General features: G+C 40.0%; 1 protein-coding gene across 8 annotated transcripts in view; it reads right to left on the bottom strand.

The window, feature by feature from the left end:
• The window catches only part of Ambra1 (autophagy and beclin 1 regulator 1), a 188,797-nt gene that overhangs the window by 78,643 nt on the left and 89,796 nt on the right, over nucleotides 1–20,358 (bottom strand). For all 8 annotated transcript variants that reach the window (XM_032903707.1, XM_032903706.1, XM_032903710.1 and 5 more), the window contains 2 exons: nucleotides 17,416–17,496; nucleotides 16,609–16,709 (listed from right to left, as the gene is read on the bottom strand). In XM_032903707.1, the coding sequence (XP_032759598.1) occupies nucleotides 16,609–16,709; nucleotides 17,416–17,496 (182 nt within the window). The remainder of the gene's footprint in view (nucleotides 1–16,608; nucleotides 16,710–17,415; nucleotides 17,497–20,358) is intronic.

The following is a 20,358-nucleotide window of genomic DNA, read 5'->3' as shown; positions in this document are numbered from 1 at the left end:
GTTCCTTGCTGTGGATACAATGTGACCAAATGCCTCAGGTTCCCACCACCATAATTCTATAGACCATGATAGGTTACCTCAAACTGTGAGCCAAAATAAATCCTTAAACTGTTTTTGTAGGGTGATCTGTCAGAGCCTCAAGACAAAATAGCTAGTACACTCCTCAACGTAAGACCTTTAACACTCCCTGAAAACACCCTATAACTACTTCACCATGTCTGCAAAGTCCTTCCTGCCACAAGCACAGCGTGCATATGTCCATCGGGGACTGGGATACGTACTGTTTGGCAGGTTTTTAGTCTACATCTAAGACTATCTAGACATCAAAAGGATTTCCTCACACAGAGGTGTACAGGGCAATGAGTAACGAATGAGTCAAGGCCAAACTACTGTGAATGTCCAATCCTCAAGCCAATAACACACATCTTATCCTATTCTCCTCCTAGTTTAACAAACATGATTATGAGGTCCCTCAATCTTCTGTTCTCTAGTTCATGAAACAAAACAAATTGGTTGTACTATTTACTCTAGTTCGAAAGTAAAATTAATTTGGCTTATTATCTCAACAGATCCAGAGAAGGGCTTTTGTTCTACAACTAGAAACCATATTGATGAAAAAATATACATGCCAGAAGTCTTAATAACAAGATTAAAAGCAGGGCTGGAGAGAACATTCAGTGGTTAAAAGTACTTGTGGCTTTACAGAAGACTCGGGCTTGGGTCCTAGCACCCACATTGTGATTTATACCCACCTGTAGCTCCAGTTCCAGGGGTTCTGATGCTTTCTCCTGACCTCCATAGGCAATGCACATACATGGCATGCATGCATACATATATACATACATACATACATACATACATACATACATACATACATACATACAAGCACACAGGCAAAGCACACATACACTTCTTTTAGAAGTACATCTTTTAAAAGACTAAAGGGAAGAAGCATCTACTGATAGCAAAAGCTGATGTGAGATGAAACATTCCCAGCATCTCTCCCCTGTTCACCATGACCAGTGAGGTATGATGGAAACAGAGTCTCTGTCCTTTTATTAGTCAAACACATACATGTTTTTAAGCAGGCATTCTTTTAAATTTGCTGATACTTAGGTATGGAAAACTTCAGCGGCAGGAAAACACCAATAGCAAACTAATGTCCTCTTGGCTTTTTTGGCTGACTTCCCTGTGCCTGGGTCTTGACTATTAATTGAATGCTATTCAGATTCCATCTCAAAAACAAATGAGGATGGAGACCAGAGGCCTGCTTTCTCCAGACTGATAAGAGCAGCACAGTGCAATTATACCCGAATAGCTTTGTTTTGGAATGTAATCACCGCCCCAGCCTTCTTCCCATTGGGATGGCAACAGTGTAATTACCTCTTCAGGATTCATTGTTTGGGAATGTAATGTTCATACAGGCCTTCTTTCCAAGGGAAAGGAGCTACAAGAACAATCTGTAGCTAGCTACAAGAATGTAAGAATCTGTAACCCTCTCCTGTGAGTCCAGCAAATTATTTTTGTTTTCTTAAAGCCTGAGTGTGTATTTCAGTGTGTTTCCTCTCCATGAGAAAAATCACTCATACATCAGTACAATTATGTTTGAAAAGTGTCAATCTGAGCTTGGGTTCCAATTCTAGCTGTTTCAATTATCTCTGTTTCTCCGCAGTTTCCTCTATAAAAAACATCAAGTAACAATGGTACATCATAGAAATGTAAATATTAGTATGCTCAGGAATACTCAAAACAGTATTTAACGGAGTAAATGCTCTTATGATGTATATATTTGTCCGAAACAGGATCTAATGTAACCCAGACCAGTCTCAAACGCAGTTATGTATCCTGATGGTGATCTTGAATTTCTGGTCCTCCTGCCTCTACCACCCGAGTCCTGGAATTACCAGTGTATGTCACCATGCCCAAGTTTGTGTGGTGCTAGGGATCAAAACCAGGACTTTATGCATAATTAGCCAAGCATTCTACCAATTGGGCCAAATCCTCAACTCCTGTTTGTTTAAAAAGCATATTTGAAGATTGATGTGTTAGCATACACTTACACTCCCGACACTTGGGAAAACAGGCAGGAAGGTCAGGAGTTTGAGGGCAGTCTGGGTTATAAGAAAGCCTGTTTTAAACAAACAAAGGAAATAACAAAGCCAACAAATTTGGAAATATGATTTAATACTAGTTCATGGCCAAATCTACGTCTGAGTCACTAAAATTCCTATTTTCACAATCCCTGTAAGTTTGTCATCATGGGCAAGGTTTTGGAGAATTTTAATGTTACTAGAAAACTGCCAGACTCAGCCAGAGTGAGCCATCACTCTAATAAGCAGGAGTGACTATGCATGTTCCCATTTTTCCCATGTCATTAGTTCAAGAGAAATTACTAATGCAGTGTTGTAAAATCTTGTTGTGAAGAAGTCAGCAAATAGTATAAAAAGCAACCATTTGCAATACATGATTATGGCAGATAGCAAAGACAGTTCACCTTTCTAGACATTTTTGTCTATGAAAAATAAATCATATTTTTCTCATAGGCCTACTGTGTAACCCTCTTCTAACTGGACATTTTAATTTTCTAACTATTGCCTAGCTTTCTTTCTGTTCCTCTGTAGCCCTAACTAGTTAAATCCTCTATTTGGGATTTTTTTTTTTCTAGGTGGGAGGGCAGGAGAGCAGGTGGGGGAGATCTCTTGTAACAGCCCTGAGCCATAAAAGTAAAATGAGTTTGTTTCCAGGTGGGTCTAAATTCAGTCCCATAGCTCAAGACATGGTATATAGCTGAAGTGGGCAAGATTCATGATAAAATGGGGAGCTACTTCACCACCCTTAAAAAGAAACTATTGGGGTGCAGGCATATTGGTATTGTTTCAGTAAATGGTCATGTTGTCAACCTACCTACTAAACATATGTTATAACTATAGACTGGTGCTGTTCTCAACCATGGTCAGACAAGTCACTGCCCTCATGGGTAGTTAGTGTCCAGAGTCCTAACTGGTCAAAGTGCTGAGAATCAGTGACAGTGAGGGCCCACCTACAGATGGGTCATCCATATCAACTTCTCCCACCCTAAGCTCAGGAAATATTATGGAAGAGTAGGTAAAAAGAATGTAAGAGGGGCCACCCACTAATCTCAAACCCAGAATTGCTCCTATCTAAAGGAAATGCAGGAACAAAGAGTGGAACAGAGACTGAAGGAAAGGCCATCCAGAGACTGCCCCACCTAGGGATCCATCCCATATGCAGCCACCAAACCCAGTCACTATCACAGATGCCAAGAAGTGCTTGCAGACAGGAGCCTGATATAGCTGTCCCCTTGAGGCTTTTTCCAGAGCCTGACCAATAAAGACAGGGATGCTCACAGCAAACTATTGGACTGAGCATAGGGACCCCAATGCAGGAGTTAGAGAAAGGACTGAAGGTGCTCAAGGGGTTTGCAACTCCATAAGAAGAACAACAATATCAACCAACCAGACACCCCAGAGCTCCTAGGGACTAAACCAACATCCCAAGAGTACACATGGAAGGACCCACGTAGAGGATGGCATTGTCTGGCATCAATAGGAGGAGAGGCCCTTAGTCCCGTGAAGGCTCAATGTACCAGTGTAGGGGAATGATAGGGTGGGGGAAGGGGAATGGGATGGGGGTGTTATGAAGGGGAAATCAGGAAGGGGGATAACATTTGAAATGTAAATAAATAAAATAACCAATAAAAAACACTTTATTGTCAAAGAAAAATAAATAAATTGCAGCCAAAAAAAAATGTAATAAGAGCTAGAGGATGATGAAGAGAGCTGTGAAAGACTGCCTTCTAGACATGACATGGCTCTCAGTGGCTGTGGATGCCTAGACAAGATCAAGCCCATAAAGATTCCAGCATGGATAAAGCAGGAGCTCTTAAGGTCCTACCCTAGCCAAGGAAAGAAAAGTCACTGACTCTTCTTTGGGAATATGGCCATGGTAGGTCCTCCCACGCCCCAGTGGATAGCTCCACAACCTTGACCAGACGGTGTGCAATAACTGGAATCAGCAGGATGACGACAATGACGACGACGACGATGATGATGATAAGATGATGATAAGAGGACAGGATGTCAGGAGGGAGACAGGTCAGTGTAAAGGAGGGAAGTGGAAGAAGTAAAGAGGGTAGATAAGATCAAAATACATTATATAAAAATAAAAAATACCAAACAAAAAATATTACATACATGTATGAAATTCTCAAAGAATCCTTAATATAATTATTCTTAATACTATTTTTTTCTTTTGGTTTTTTGAGACAGGGTTTCTGTAGAGTCCTTGCTGTCCTAGAGCTCGCTCTGTTGACCACACTGGGCCTCAAACCCATAGAGATACACCTGTTTCTGCCTCCTGAGTGCTGGGATTAAATGTGTGGGCCACCATTGCCTGGCCCAAACAAAATGCCACTTTTAAAAAGGAAAGTGTTTTTATAGAATGGAGGATGTGGTTATAGGATTTAACAAGCCTGCACTGAAGTGAAATAGAAAACCAAAAGAAACATCCCCAATATCCAAAACAGTCATTAGTCAGTCACCTACAGGTATCTCTCTCCACATTAAGACCTTTACCAAAATATCCACGCTGGCTATTCCAGCTGAGGTCACAGGAACCCAGGGAAGACCTGACCTTGTGGATCAGCAAGTCTTTTTTTTTTTTTTTTTTTTTCTTTTTTTTTTTTTTTCGGAGCTGGGGACCGAACCCAGGGCCTTGCGTTTGCTAGGCAAGCACTCTACCACTGAGCTAAATCCCCAACCCCAGATCAGCAAGTCTTAAAGGAGATTAACACCCACAGATCATCTTTACTATTGTATAGAGAGTGAGGGGTCTTTACTGTCTGTCAGCTTCCATGGCATTTCCAGCCAGCTTGGAGTAAAATAAGGCTTCTGGGGAACATGAAAAGGAAAAACAACTTAAGCCTGAGGTTTTAAAATGTGGTAAGGGGCTAGTGAGATGTTCAGCAGATAAAGGTACTTGATATTCAAGACAGATGGCATGAGTTTGATCCCAGAACCAAAAGGCAGAAGAAGAGAACCAATTCTACAAGGCTGTTCTCTAACTCCTATAGGTGTGCTGTGGCACATGTACCACCCCCCCCCCCATTACATACACCACCACCACCACCGATCATTTTTAGAAGACATGGTGGAGAGTCTATATGGAGTGTACCTTCCAGCATGTATATTTATCAAGTAAAAACTGATGGAGGGGCTGGAGAGATGGCTCAGCGGTTAAGAGCATTGACTGCTCTTTTCAGAGGTCCTGAGTTCAATTCCCAGCAACCACATGGTGGCTCACAACCATCTGTAATGGGATGTGATGCCTTCTTCTGGTGTGTCTGAAGACAGAGCCAGTGCACTCACATAAATAAGTAAATAAATAAATATAAGTAACTAAATCTTTCAAAAAAAAACTAATGGAAAAATAAAACAGCAAAGAGGGCTGTTTTAAGCCTTTCCTGAGTTTAGAATGGATTTCTGCTCCCAAAGAAAGTTTAAAGCTTAGGGAAAAAAAAAAAAAAAAAAAAGGTGGAGTTGGGGATTTAGCTCAGTGGTAGAGCGCTTGCCTAGCAAACACAAGGCCCTGGGTTCGGTCCCCAGCTCCGAAAAAAAAGAAAAAGAAAAGAGAAAAAAAAGAAAGAAAGAAAGAAAGAAAGAAAGAAAGAAAGAAAGAAAGAAAGAAATGAATACTACACCTGCCTCCATTAGAAATAAAGGCTTTGACCTCATGCTTGGCTATTACTCTCCTTGTATCCTCTGAGCAAATTTGTAGACAACTGGATTATTTTTTTAGGAGATGCAAACATGCATACCATATCATAAACAGAGAAGTAAAGAACTCTAGGAATTAGAGTACACCATTTCAGGATATAAGATATCCTCAGTAAGCACAATCAAAATGAACAGTAATTCTAAGAAGTACAGGTCTTAGGATTTCTATTGCTGGGATAAACACCAGACCATAAGCAACTCAGGGTGGAAAGGGTTTATTCTGTTTACACTTCCGCATCACCAAAGGAAGTGAGGCATGGAGGCAGGAACTAATCAGAGATGAGGAAGTAACCCTTCTTACTGACTTGCTTACCATGGCCTACTTAGATGCTTTCTTATAGCACCCAAGACCATCAGGCCAGGGCTGCCACCAGCCACAAAGAGCTGGTTCCTCCCACAGCAATCACTATTAGAAAACGTCCTGCAAGAATGCCCATGTGCCAACCTGGAAGGGGTATGTTCTCAGCTGAGGCTCCCACTTCCCAAATGACTCTAGCTTTTGACAGACACAAAACGAGCCAGCACAGAAGACAACCATGGATCTTAAATCTTTAGATTATATTAGATCTATAGAAGTCCTAGAAGATGACAACTTAAAATACAAGTCAATAGTGGGATCTCAATGCAGATGTTTTTTAAAGGAACAAATAGGACAAGTAGGAAGAAGACCAAAAGTTGTTAGAAAGATCGTTGCTGACCATTGGTAAAAACATCAAAAGCAAATGGTTAAAATGATCAGAAGCGGGTTGGGGATTTAGCTCAGTGGTAGAGCGCTTGCCTAGGAAGCGCAAGGCCCTGGGTTCGGTGCCCAACTCCAAAAAAAGAACCAAAAAAAAAAAAAAAAAAAAAAAAGATCAGAAGCAACTTACAGAAAAAGTGTTTATGGTGTCAAAGGGAGAATGCAGAGTGGTGTGAAAAGACATGGCAACAAGCAGCAGGCATGGTGTCTGGGACAGGAAGCAAAGCAGAGACAACTGGAGGGGGCATATTTCTTCCAGCAAGACCATGCCTCCAATACCTCCCCAAAACAGTACCTCCAGCTGGAGACCAAGTACTGTTCAAACCCTGTAAGGGACATTACTCATTCAAACTACCACAGGGTGGGAATAAGGTCAATTTCTCCTGGGAATGAAATGCTACACACTTAACAGGGACTTGTTTCAGCATTACAGCTACATGAGCTAGTGTTTTCTACTGTGGAAAAGCCTTAAGGATCTCTGAGCTTGCAGCTTGTTTCTGCTGCTACCTTAGCATTTAGCATACTACCCACTTTCCTCGTAGCTATTTATGACAGTAGACTGTATGTGTAGATGACACAGTGCCTTGCTCACATAGGTACTGTCACATACTCTAACCCTGAACTATCTAACAACAAAAACTTTAATGCTTACAGTCAAATGGCTGATGTACCTACCAGCTTAGTGTCTAGCAAGTGATTATGAGCTAATTCACTTTCCCTCATTCCTAATCACTCTATGCCATGAGTTACACATCAGGAACTCACCGGCACAAATGCTTCTTGAGTTTCTAGCATGTGTACCCTTTTTGCCTTTGCCTGAGCCCCTGACTTAATGAGTTACTCTATACAGTGGTTCTCAAATTTTAAACTGTACCAGGAAGACATTTTGAAACACAAATTCCTGAACCCTAAAATCAGAGTAGATGGCTCAATGTTTCTGGGGTACATTCCAGGAATCTGTATTTGCTGTAAGTTCCTAGGTAATGTTGATCCTAACTGGATTCTCTGTTGTCCTGGTTACATAGCAGCAAATAATTAGACTGCTGTACACACTTCATTAGCTCAGAAAAGTATTTTTTTTTAAGTGCATATGTTGGGACTTCTTCACTCTTTCTCCCTAGGGTAACATAGCCACAGACAACAGTGGAACTGAACTATCAAGTTCTCCATTTACCCACAGTGGTATCCTACAGTCTGAACTCTATAGAGTTTTTATAACTCTCCAACCATGCAAAGGAGGGGACCTAAGAAGAGTAACAAAGTTGAGGAATGCAGAAGCTTTGAGAGAGCTGGGTGCAAACAAATGACTGTAATCCCAGTACGCAAGGGGGTTGAGGCAAGATGATAATAAATTCAAGGTAATCCTATGCTACATAGTGGGTTTAAGGGCAGCCTGAATATTATTCCTGTATGACCCTTCCCCCAACATTTATTAAAAAAAAATTCAGTGAGAGCAAAACAGTCTGAATGAGGAGACTAATTTATACTTGGGTCAAATTTTATAATGAAAATTGTACTGTAGACCAGGCACAGTGGATTGCACCTGTAATCCCAAAACTCTGGAGGAAGAAAAGAGGAGGACTCGGTGAGTTTGAGGCCAGACTGAGCTACATTGTGAGCTCCAGGCTACCATGGGCCATAAAGCAAGACCTGTCTCAAAAAACTACAACCAACTGACTAGACAAACAAACAAACAACAACCAAACCACAACAAAAACCCTCACACAGTGTGTCACAGTCTTATTCCCAGTGCTTGACATATATGAATTTATTACACTCTATTTAAAATTCTAGACCTACAAGTATTTTGAATTTTAGAGTTTTCCCTCTGGTTTATGGATTATTGGTACCCAAGTGAAATTTAAAACTTCTATTTCAATGTACACACAGTCTAAATGTAATTCATACAATATTTTAAGTAATTTTATACATGAAACAATGTGATATTGTGTGAAACTTTCGTCCTATACTTTATTGATACTCAATAAATTGGATTTTTGAGCATTTCAGAATTTCAGCGCTCCACTTGCTAATTCATTTAGCCCTTAACCCTATATACTAAGCTCTATTCTTAGGTACATTATTCAGATGAAAAACCTGTGCCCCAAAGTTAAACAAATTATCAGAGATTAAACTGTTAGAAGGAACACAATGAATATTTCATAATAAACAGTCTGGTTCCAAAGCCTGCTTGTCAACAGACTTACCCTGCAAATGGCAGCTGCCCTTCTGAGGCCACACTCAATTAATGGGGACACAATCTATGCTTTTTCAAATTATACTAAGAGTCATACAGCACCCATACAAGTCCAGCTTGGGGCTGTAACTGAGCTAACCTATCTGGATTAACAATGAAAATTCTAGGGGAATCATTCATTTATTAGTTGCAGGTCCCCAAGCAAACAAACAATAATAGCAACAAGGGAAAAACAACCCCCTCACCCATCCCTAAACTCAACCCCTCAACACACACACACACACACACACACACACACACACACACACACACATAAAATCAGGTCACTTCCTGGCTAGACTGTAAGCTCCCTGAGGGCATTTAATTCTCCTATAATACCCAATGTGCCTTGGAAACAACTAGGCAATAAGCATTTATAAAGTGCTGTGTATTTCAAAATGACAGTACAAAAAGGACTCAGGGGTAAAGGGGAAGATAACAACTCAAAAATAAAACAAGTCTCAAATATTAAAGGGACAGTGAAGTTTATTGCCAAGCCCATTTTTTCCCCCTAGAAAGGCCTGAATGAGTGCAGGGATACAGCATAAACAATCAAAGGCAGGTTCTCAATAAGCACAGCTCTCACTGGTACTCTAAGAAGAGTCTAGGGTGAAGGGCTGTGATAAAAGAGTGTATAATTGTGCCAATGGCTGTGCATACCAAATAAGCAAAAAGCTCTATCTGCAGCTGACCAGCAGCTGGCCTGTGTTCTCAGGGAGTGGAACATTTACTATATCCCAGGAAACCAAGTCAGCCCTTTATCACCCTCACTTTCATCACTGAAGCAGAAGGAAAGGTAATTGGGTTAATTATTAAAGCAGCACTAGTTAGTACCACCACCACTAATTGTCCATTTATCTGGGGTTATAAACAACCTCTTAATTGATGTTGAGTTGAAATGTGTTACTCACTTTACTTGCCTGGCTACAGTGTCCCAGAGGTCTACAGAGCAGAGAGAGAAAGAATGTAAAATCAGTATTTGTTTCTATTTGTACTAAATACCAAGATAGCCCATCTGTGTCTATTATTACTCATCTTTCCCAAAATCAGTAATTCAAGTGCAGAGCTGGTACACAATGCATGATAAAGCAATTTGTTGTACCAGACAATGCTGTTGCTATTAGGTTGTCAAATTAAAGTAATTCCTAAAAACCAGAAAGCCCCAGATGTTCACTGATGTCAGTGGAACTAGGTAGAAAGACCCTGATAGGAACTCCCTAATGTAACAGACAAGTGGAAGACATATAAGAAAGAGCACTGGTGTTTTATAGAAAGTAGGAAGAATGCCAGTGCTAGTAATACAGTATCAACAATTACAGCACTTGGGCAAGCTGAGCTAGGATTGCAAGCATAAGGCTGGGCTCCACAGTGAGACCCTGCCTCAATGAACAAAAATAATCAAATGAGAAATAGTGTTTGGAAGAAGACTAGAAAAAAAGTTAATAAGGAAAAGCAAAGTTTTGAAGATATTTTATTACTATTTATTTTACATATACATCTGTGTATGTGCATGTACCTGAAGTTAGGGACATCCCTTGGATGCTGGAGTTACAAGCAGTTGTAAGCTGCCTGATGTGGGTGGTGGGAGTTGAACTCAGGTTCTCTGCAAAAATAGTACATGTTCTTAACCACTGAGTCATCTCTCCAGCCCATCTTACCCTAGTCAACAAATGGAAGGATGCTTGGAACATAGAATCACATAAAGCAATTAAGTTGTGTGTGTAATATTCCTAGATTTAACATACATGCCAAGGATAGCACAACAGAGAGAAGGGGAACAACAGAGCTATGGAGAACAACGTTTACCTAGCTTACCAGAATCAAGTCTATATAAATATCAAGAAAATTCTAATAAAATATTCTTTGAAAATCAGTAAAGGCATTAAAATGGCATGGTAAATGGTATCATGTAATAATACAAAGTCATAGTAGGAGAAGTCAAACCAAAAAAAGCACACTAAAGATACAGAAAACAAACACAGAAACGATGGACAAAAATTCACAATAATAACTTTAAATGCAAATTAATTAAATAATCTAAAGACAGGACCATCTAACTCAAGTAGAAAGATGTAGGCCAGTGAGAAGCTCAGCAAGTGAAAGTGCTCACTGGGCTTGACATTCCTAGTTTGATCCCTAGACTTTAGGTGGAAGGAAAGAACCAAATCCTAAAGCTGTTCTCTCAGAGAGAGCACTAGACAATGCCATGACATGTGCATGTCCACACATTTACATATCATGTACATATACACAAATAATATATTTTAGAAAACTAAGACACAACCATATGCCTTCTTTTGGTTAAAGAGAAATCTAAATAAAAGCCACTCATAGTGGCTTATACATGGGAGACTCACTGTGGGTTTGAGGCTAACCTGGGTTAGAGAGTGAGTTCCAGGCCACCTCGAGCTACACAGTTTAACTATGCCAAACAAACAAACATAAAAGCAACTAAGTTAAAAATCAAAGATAGAGGGGAGGGGGAGGGGTTAGGGGGATGTTGGCCTAGAAACTGGGAAAGGGAATAACATTTGAAATGTAAATAAGAAATACCCAATTTAATAAAGATGGAAAAAAAATTTAAAAAAAAAATCAAAGATAGAGATATCTTAATGGCAATATCAAAAACACTAATAAAGTAACAACACCAAAGGAAGAAATACACAATTCAGCAACAATAGTTTGTTTCAATATCATTTTGACAATGGATAGAACAAGACATAAAACCAACAAGGATACACAATACATTAACACTATTAACCAAACATCTACACAACTTCATCTTACATACACAGAATACACATTTTGATCAAGCACACATTTGCTGTGTTAACTCATATGCTAAGCCAAAAGACAAGTTAGAAAATTTTTAAATATCTAAAATCATTGAGTATGTTCTTAAGCCACATCAAAATTAGAGATTTTTTTTAAAAAAGGAAAAAGAAAATGGAGACAGTTATATATATATGGAAAATGAACAATGCATCCCTAATCAACTAAAGCAGTGGTCTTCAATCTTCCTAATGTATTACCCTTTAATATAGCTCCTCCTATTGTGGTGAACTCAACCTGTAAAATTATTTCATTGCTACTTTACAACTGTAATTTTGCTAATGTTATGAATCAGAATGTAAGTATCTGTATTTTCCAATGACCTTAGTAAAAGAGTAGATCACACACATTCCCAAAGGGTACAACCTACAGGTTGAGAACCACTGGGCTAAAGTATCAAGGGAGAAACAAAGATAACTAGGCACAAGCCATCTCTAATCTAGGACATTTGACTAGATTCTAATGACCTGTGGATAACAACAAGAAAAACCTGACACTTCCCATTGATTTTAATCAAAATAGTGAATTAAGTACATCAGGCTCACATCTGCCAGGAACAGATGCTCATTAGGATGAAAGTCAAGAGGATTATGCAGGGCAGATAACATACCCTACATTACTCAGGCCCTGTCTTCAGAAGATTTTTATTCTTTACAAGTAATTAAAAGGAAGCTATCCTGTGCCAGAACTTCTCATTTCACTTCTCTGAGGCTTCAAACATGTCAAAAACTATTATAACCTTAAGAACCTTTGAGAGATTGTTGAACTCAAGTAAAATGGCTCAGAAGACAGAAGAGAGTTAGGTAGACCAGCTTTGGTCTCCCAAATCTGCTTCTCATAGTACTATGATGGGCAAATTTCTTGACTTCTCTGCTGGGTAGAAAGACTAATTCCAACACCACTTCACAGGGTAGAAGGACCATTTACAGAAACGGTGTATGGAAAAGTACCAAGGACCACACCTCATCCCAAGGCAGTGCTCAGCTTCACTTCAGTCTCTGCTAAAATGTCAACAAGCCAAGGGAAGCTTTCTAGACTGCTACATGCCCCTCCCCATATACTCGTTAAGAGATGCCAGAGCATTTAAGTGTGTATGTGTGTGTGTGTGTGTGTATATATATATATATATATATATATATATATATATATATATTCCTTTATTTGTGCTAACCAGGGTTGATAGGTATGTGGAGACTAGTAGAGACCTACAAAATTGTGGAGAAGACACAAAATAAAACAAAAAAATAGAGAGAAGAGATGAAGATTAACAAACCACTGGAACTTGGGTACAAGGGCTTAGTTTGTCTATGATCACTTCTGGTCTCTGGTGGAAGAGAGCAGATTTTAAAGGATTTTAATTTTCCACAAATCTACTTTTATGGATGTTTTAGAATAGCTTTGCTGAGAGCCCACTGGAGACTCATTTGCTACCACAATGCTGGTCACAACTCTTAAAACTGCAGACGTGTGCTTGCTTTGTCCCTGTGTAACTGCCAATTTCCATTCTACCCCTTTTGTAAAGACCACTCACCATTAAGAGCTTCTACTTATGTTTGGAATGCAGAACTAAGTGTTAAGATATGATTTACCACCAAGACTCCAAGACACAGGAGTGCAGGGATTCTGTCTGTTTTATTTGAGACTGGCCCAGGACACTGACTGGACTATAACAACAGCAGGACAAGTATTTGCCAAGTGTAACTGTTGTAGGACCATCTCAACCTTATTCCAATCATGTAAGAGAAAAGTGCCTTTCCAGGAAAATTAAGAATGGTTACTGTTAAAAGACCAATTTCTCTTGCACTCTGAAAGTCATTACTATAGCACCTCAATTACATGATCACAAGCAAATTTAATAAAAAGCAAAACATCTATATTCAAAAGAACAAGAAGGCTCAGAGAGAAAGCTACTATTATAGTAAGATTTCCCTCAGCAAGTACCACTCAGATATAAAGCTTTGGTCACACCTAGGAGCATTTAAAACAATAACAAAAAAAAAAAAAAAAAAAAAAAAAAAATTTAAAAAAAAAACCAAAAACCCTGAAGGTTAGTGAAAGCTTCCCAGGAGCCCTTTCTGACTTCTACATTACGGTCTTGGAATAGGAATTCTATGTCAATAATTGTGGGGCAGCAAACTAGGAAATGGTTGGGAGGGAAGTCTTGCAGTCCATTACCTGGGCTCAGTCCCTGGCTCCTATCCTCTCTAGCTGAGACCACAGCTGAGGCATGCCCAGGGACACCAGTGTTTCCTCCACTGTACATTACATAATACCAGTTGTCTCAGAACTACTGCAGGACTGAAACAAAACTTTCAAAGAGGAAAGATAAAGGAAAAAATGGCATAGCTGTTAACAGAATATAGAGGGATATCCAAATATCTATGCATGATGACAGCTTCATAGGAAGTCCCAACAGGCATGCTAATGTTGATATTGAGAAAATGAGTATTAAAGATAAAAAGAAATAATTGCTAACTTAAGCATAAGGTTCTAGAAGTCTAGATTTTCTACTCTTGGTGACATTTAGAATCACTTGATTTTTTCCCTTTAGCTGTCATGCCCATCCATAACCTATAAAATGTTACAATATGCCCCCTTACAGTTGAATGCATCTGTAGGGACATACAGGCCTGCAGTGTTCAGGCTACTGGTCAGAAAGGAGGGAACGGAAGGTAAAGGTACAGAATTACTAGAGCAAAGGGAAAAAGAAGAGAAAAGAAAAGACTATACAGCTGTTATTTAAAAAAAACAAACAACTTAATACCAAGGAAACAGAGATTTTGCTGGCAGAAAAGCAAGATATGCCATATGGAGTGTTAAAGACACTTGTCTGGAACAAAGAGAAGGGCAGAGAACTCTTTGGTATCATTGCCTGGCAGCAAGTAGTTATCTTTCACAAGCCTTCAGCCAAGCCACATGCACAGACAGGCACAAATCCACTGTTTAACAACCAGGGCCAGAGTCATCTTCCACTAGTTGTCTGGAGATTGGAATAATCAGCATACCTAGTAGGCCAGGACCTATGAAGTCCTAATGTCTGCCAGAGGAACTGCTGAGGACTGTGGGATTTTATGTTAGGTCAAGGGGAAGACCAGATCCTATGGCCTGATAGCTGCCACACAGCATGGTAATGTCCTAAATCAAAGCTGGGCATAGTGGCTCAGGCCTTTATTCCCAGTTTCAGAAGGCAGAATCAGGCAGATTTCTTTGAGTTCAAGGGAAGCCAGGTCTGTACAGCAAGTTCTAAGCCAATTATATATAGTGAGACTTTATGTCTCAAAACAAAACAAAATACATGGGTCTAGAGATGCATACCTTTCTACCTTTGATCTCAGCACTTGGGAGTCAGAGGCCAGCCTGATCTACATAGCAAATTCCAGGCATGGAATACACAGTGAGACTATGCTGCATTTTAAAAAGGAAAGGAAGGGAAAGGGCAGGAGGTAAAGGGAAGAAGAAAGAAAAAAAAAAAAAAGGAAAGGGGTGAGGGGGGAGAGAGAGAGACAGACAGACGACAGACAGGGGGTAAGTGTATCTTTGAACCAAAGCTACAGTGTGCTTCATTCTCATAGCCTCCCAGTGCCATCTTCACACTGGCTGTCTTTCTACCTTTAATCATTACATGACCCTGTTTTTCCAAAACAATGCCATTTAAAATTTTCTAATAAAGACCCTGTAAAGATGTCTAATAAACTTGTTTTGTGTCTTTTCAGACATTATATAAGTTGGTGGTGAAAGTGATGGGAAGGGGACAAAGCATGTAATAATGAAATAATCTTCAGCACAAAAAATGACCCTCTGCTGTGTTCCCTTTTCTGGAGACTGTCCAGAAGCAGCTGCATACAATCTGTCCTATCATGCCTCCCAGCCCTAAAACTTAGATCACTAAAGGGGTCCCTCATCGTAAACCACTGCAACAGTGCTTGCCCAGCCTCTTTTTACCCTTTGGAGCTCTGAGCTGCCTCCTTCCTCATACTATTCCAGTGCCTAGAATCTTCTTGGGCTGGCAGAAGCAAATGAGTGGAGAGCTGTGCAATAAGCTCTTAATTAAAATCACAGGATCTAGCTCATGAGTATCTCACCAACTGAACCATGAACAAGACACCTTTATCACCCAATTAAGGCACAGCCAGGATTTAGTTACCTATATTAAGAAACAAATGGTTTTAAAAATTTTTTCTGGACCTATCATGACTGCCCTCCAAAAGACCCAACAAGCAGCTGAAAGAGTCAGATGCAGATATGTGCATCCAACCAATGAGCAGAAGCTGCTGACCCCTCTGATTGAATTAGGGAAAAGCTGAAGGAAGCTGAGGAGAAGGGCAACCCTGTACAAGGACCAGAAGTCTCAATTAACCTGGGCCCCGAGATCTCTCAGACACTTGATCACCAACCAGGCAGCATACACTAACTGAGATGAGGCCCCTAACACATATACAGCAGAGGACTGCTGGGTCTGGGTTCAGTCAGAGAAGATGCACCTAACACTCAAGAGACTGGAGGCCCCAGGGAGTTTAGGGTGGAGACAGGGGATTAGGAAGGGGGATGGGGTGTGGAACAATCCGGAAGGCGGACCGGGAGGGGAATAAAACCTGGAGTATAAAAATAAATAAATAATAATAATAAATTCTCCTTCCCAGATAGGCAGTATGTGTGCCTTTAATCCCAGCACTTGGGAGGCAGAGGCAGGTGGATCTTAAGGAGTTCAAAATTAGCCTGGTCTACAGAGTGAGTTCCAGGACAGCTGGTGCTATACAAAGAAACCCTGTCTGTCTGGGGGAAAGAAGTTTTTTCCTTTCTTTGCACGCCCCCCCCTCATTTTTTGTTTGTTTGTTTTACAAAAAGGCCTGAAGGAAGTAGAACTAGGCAAGAGAGACAGTTTCTCAGCTGTACTGATTATTGCCTGGAAGTAAGAAACTGCGTCTAACACCTGACAGATTTTAGCTGATGCTATGAAACTATTATATCAATACAGAGAAAAGAGGAAGACTTTTCAGCTTCCTTACCTGCCAGGACCCTGTTAACAGAAGAATGAGTAGCCAAGCCAGGCTGTCCACGCTCATGAAAAATCCCAGCATAAGGCAAGTACTCAGGCAGCAAAAAACGCCTGTAAGAAGGAATCACATGTGAAAGTCAACTAAAGATTACCAAACGACAAAGGAGCTACTACAGAGTTTCAAAATCGTTGGCTAAGTAAGGCTGGGCATAATGGTTTACAACTATAATCTATAAAGGAAGATTGCAAGTTCAAGGCCAGACTGGGCCCCAAAAGATACATTATAACGAAATATAGCCTAAGAGATATACTAACATAAAATCTACAGGATTTGTCCTTTCATAAATGTGCAACTCCTTATTGCCTTCTTCTAAAGTAAAGCTAGTTGGGAGAGATGCACACCTGTAATCCCAGCAACCACAGGCAGAGCAGGCAGATCTATGGGTTCCAGACTAGCCCGCTTTGCATAATGAGTTCCACGCCAACTAGAACCACATAGTGAGACTCTGCCACAGACTTTTCCTTTGAACAGTATGCTCTTGGTGTCACTTTTCTATCTCTATGCACAGTGGCTAATAATCTTCCCTTAAATGTTTAGATGGCAGGACCAGAATATAGAGGCTCACTAGGAAACAATTCTCTACATGGATGACCCAAAGGGTGGTGTAGCTCAGTGGCAGTGTGCTTCTCTAGTATGTGCCAAGACTCTGGGTTCCAGTTCTGGCACTGTAAAGCCAAATTAAACCAAACACACAAACATGAAACCCTAGGCTTTCATCAAGGATCCTTCAACGCTTACTTACAACCCAGTTCTTACCTTGGGACAAAGCGTCCAAGTGACGGTGCAGACATTCGGGCATTTCGGGGAGCTCGGTGCCTAGATCTGTCACCACTGTCCCTGGAGAAAACAGAGAGACTACATATAAGACAGTTACTAAAGCAGAATTATTCACCTGCCATCAAAACTAAGCATCTCAAACTAAAGGCCTACACCCAGGAGAGGAGCTCAAAGGAAGCAGTTATCTATTGGTTAACTTAGCTAACTCAGTACACAAAAGCTAGCCCTGAGTCAGTGTGGTCTTTGAGCTCTGTAGTATCTGAAAGTAATCCTACAATCTGGAAAGGCTACATAACAATTTATTCTTCTTTCTTTTAATTCTTGAGAGAGAGAGAGTCCCTCTATGTAGTTTTGGCTGTCGTGGAACTCACTGTGTAGGCCAAGGTGGCCTTGAACTCACAGAGATCCATCTGCCTCTGTATCCTGAGTGCTGAGACTAATGGCATGCACTACCACACCTGGCCCAGGAATACCTTTTTTTTCATTTGATCCCCTTGGCAGATTGACTAACAGAGATGGAGATTGGGAGCTAAAGACGAACTCAGTGTTACAGCCCCTGCCTGCCTGGCATATGCATTCCTTAGTGTCATGAAAAAGACAAGCAGGGAGAGAATCAGAAATAAGGAAAAGCCCTCAGTTCCTTCTTTGAAAAACTGAAAACTTACCATGATAAAAAAAATATTAGAAAATGCACTCCTAAACAGTCAATTGATTAAAAAATTTATTATAGATTATTAAGCACCATTTATTGTGTGCTTGCTAATTCAGTTCGATGTTGGTAATGTCGTCCTACTTAATCTCTCTAGTTATCCCACGAGGTGTTATTAGTCTGACTTTACATAAGGAAACTAAAGAGTCGGACGGGCAAACCCAAGGTCACAGGCTAGAATGTGGTTGACAAAAGAGCTTTGGGTCTTTTCACTGCATTTCACTGTTCCCTACAAAAAAAAGGAAAGGAACTTCACGCGGCTTAAGTTTCCAACACATCAAAGAAACAATAAGCCAAAGGGCACTGGCTGGACAGAGCAGTTAATTAAGCTACTTAAACAATTCAAGAAATAAATGAACTTCTGAAAGCCTGATTTGGGACATCTGAATTATCTCTTTGGATTATCTTCAAATCAATGAGATAATCTTCAAACTAGCCCTGGAACCAATGTTAAACACTTTGGCTTTTAAGTGGCCCACTGAGAGTTGTACCAACTAGAAACAAAAGCCTTTAAAGGTTTTATGTTAGGTACAATGGGCTGCTGAGCATTAAAAGCAATCAATACCAAGGCTATTAGAAGCTGATCCATTAGAAGTATTTGGGTTCCCCATCCCAAAAAAAAAAATGCACTCTTATTTTCCTAAGATATTGTATTTTGTTGACTTGAAACTCTGAATATAAAAGGAAGGATAAAGAGAAAGACATAAGATTATACAGATAGCAAAAAGGTAGCTATAATTTATAAGGAATGGGGGTTTGGAAAGATGGCTCACTGAATGAAAAGTTTGTCATCAGGACTGGAGTTCAGATCATCATAAGTCAACGCACATACACACAAAAGCATGCACCTACCCATTTACCCCTCAACAGATTATCTACATACATATCCACACAGATACATAATATACAAACACACACACACACACACACACATACACACACGCATGCACGCATACACACACATCAACATATGTACATACACAAAAATATCAGAAGCTGCATAAATATAATTATTGCATAGCTCCTAACATGTACACGAAGAAGTTGAGTATTAAACAAATAAGATAGTACTCAGTATTGTTATTTTTCAAATTTACAATTTTGGTTATGACAAGTTAAAGTACAATTAATTTTTTTTTCCTTTTCTTATTTTTTTTTTGGAGCTGGGGACCAAACCCAGGGCCTTGTGCTCGCTAGGCAAGTGCTCTACCACTGAGCTAAATCCCCAACTCCAAGTACAATTAATTTTAAAGTACAACTAAAGTAATGATAGCATTTCATTATTGTGTATTTGTCAATGATTGTAACCAATTATCATGAAAAGAGTTTAGAAAACATTTTAAAGTTTAAAGTGTGCCATGAAAGGAACAGAGAAAGGACCCTAGGCCTTCAGAAGACTGAAACTAAAGCTAGAAAGCAGCGTTACAGGGCAGGTTCTGTCCCGTGGCTCTGGACTGAGCTGCTCTTCTAGAATCATCTGTGGAGCTGACACATTCCTACAGGTCCACAGATCCATCCCTTTCTGGTAACATGGACTATTATCCGTGAGAGCCAGCTACAACAGGCAGGGTAGTGGACAACCCTGATGAGGAGCAATGCTTTTCTGAGAGAACATAAAGCCTGGTCAGAGATAAGGATGACGAGTGACAAGGATGAGTGGGAAAAGTTTGACTCTTACAATTCATGTATCACAAACTTCTATTTGCTATTTTAGAACCTAAAACCTAAATGCAGTTATTTTTTCTTTTTTCTTTTTAATATAATTTATTTAATGTGTATGAGTACACTGTCGCTGTCTTCAGACACACCAGAAGAGGGCATCGGATCCCATTACAGATGGTTGTGAGCCACCATGTGATTGCTGGGAATTGATCTCAGGGCCTCTGGAAGAACAATCAGAGCTCTTAACCACTGAGCCATCTCTCCAGCCCGCAGTTATTTTTTTCTATTAAAAAAAAAAAAAAAAGAGGGTGGGATCTGAAGAGATGGCTCAGTAGTTAAGAACACTGGCTGCTCTTCCAGAGGATCAGTGTTCAATTCCTAGTACCAACATGGCAACTTACAACTGACTAACTCCAACCCCAGTGGATCTAATAGCCTCATACAGATGTGCATTCAGGCAAAATACCAGTCAATGTTCATAAAATAAATAACATTTAAAGGAGGGAGGTAAAAATAGTAATTTTGTGTTATATAAGTGCTATATATAACTC

This window comes from Rattus rattus, chromosome 5 (assembly GCF_011064425.1).
Source record: "Rattus rattus isolate New Zealand chromosome 5, Rrattus_CSIRO_v1, whole genome shotgun sequence".
Taxonomy (NCBI): Eukaryota; Metazoa; Chordata; class Mammalia; order Rodentia; family Muridae; genus Rattus; species Rattus rattus.
The sequence above is the reverse complement of the archived record's forward strand: the minus strand, read 5'-3'. Positions and strand labels throughout refer to the sequence as shown.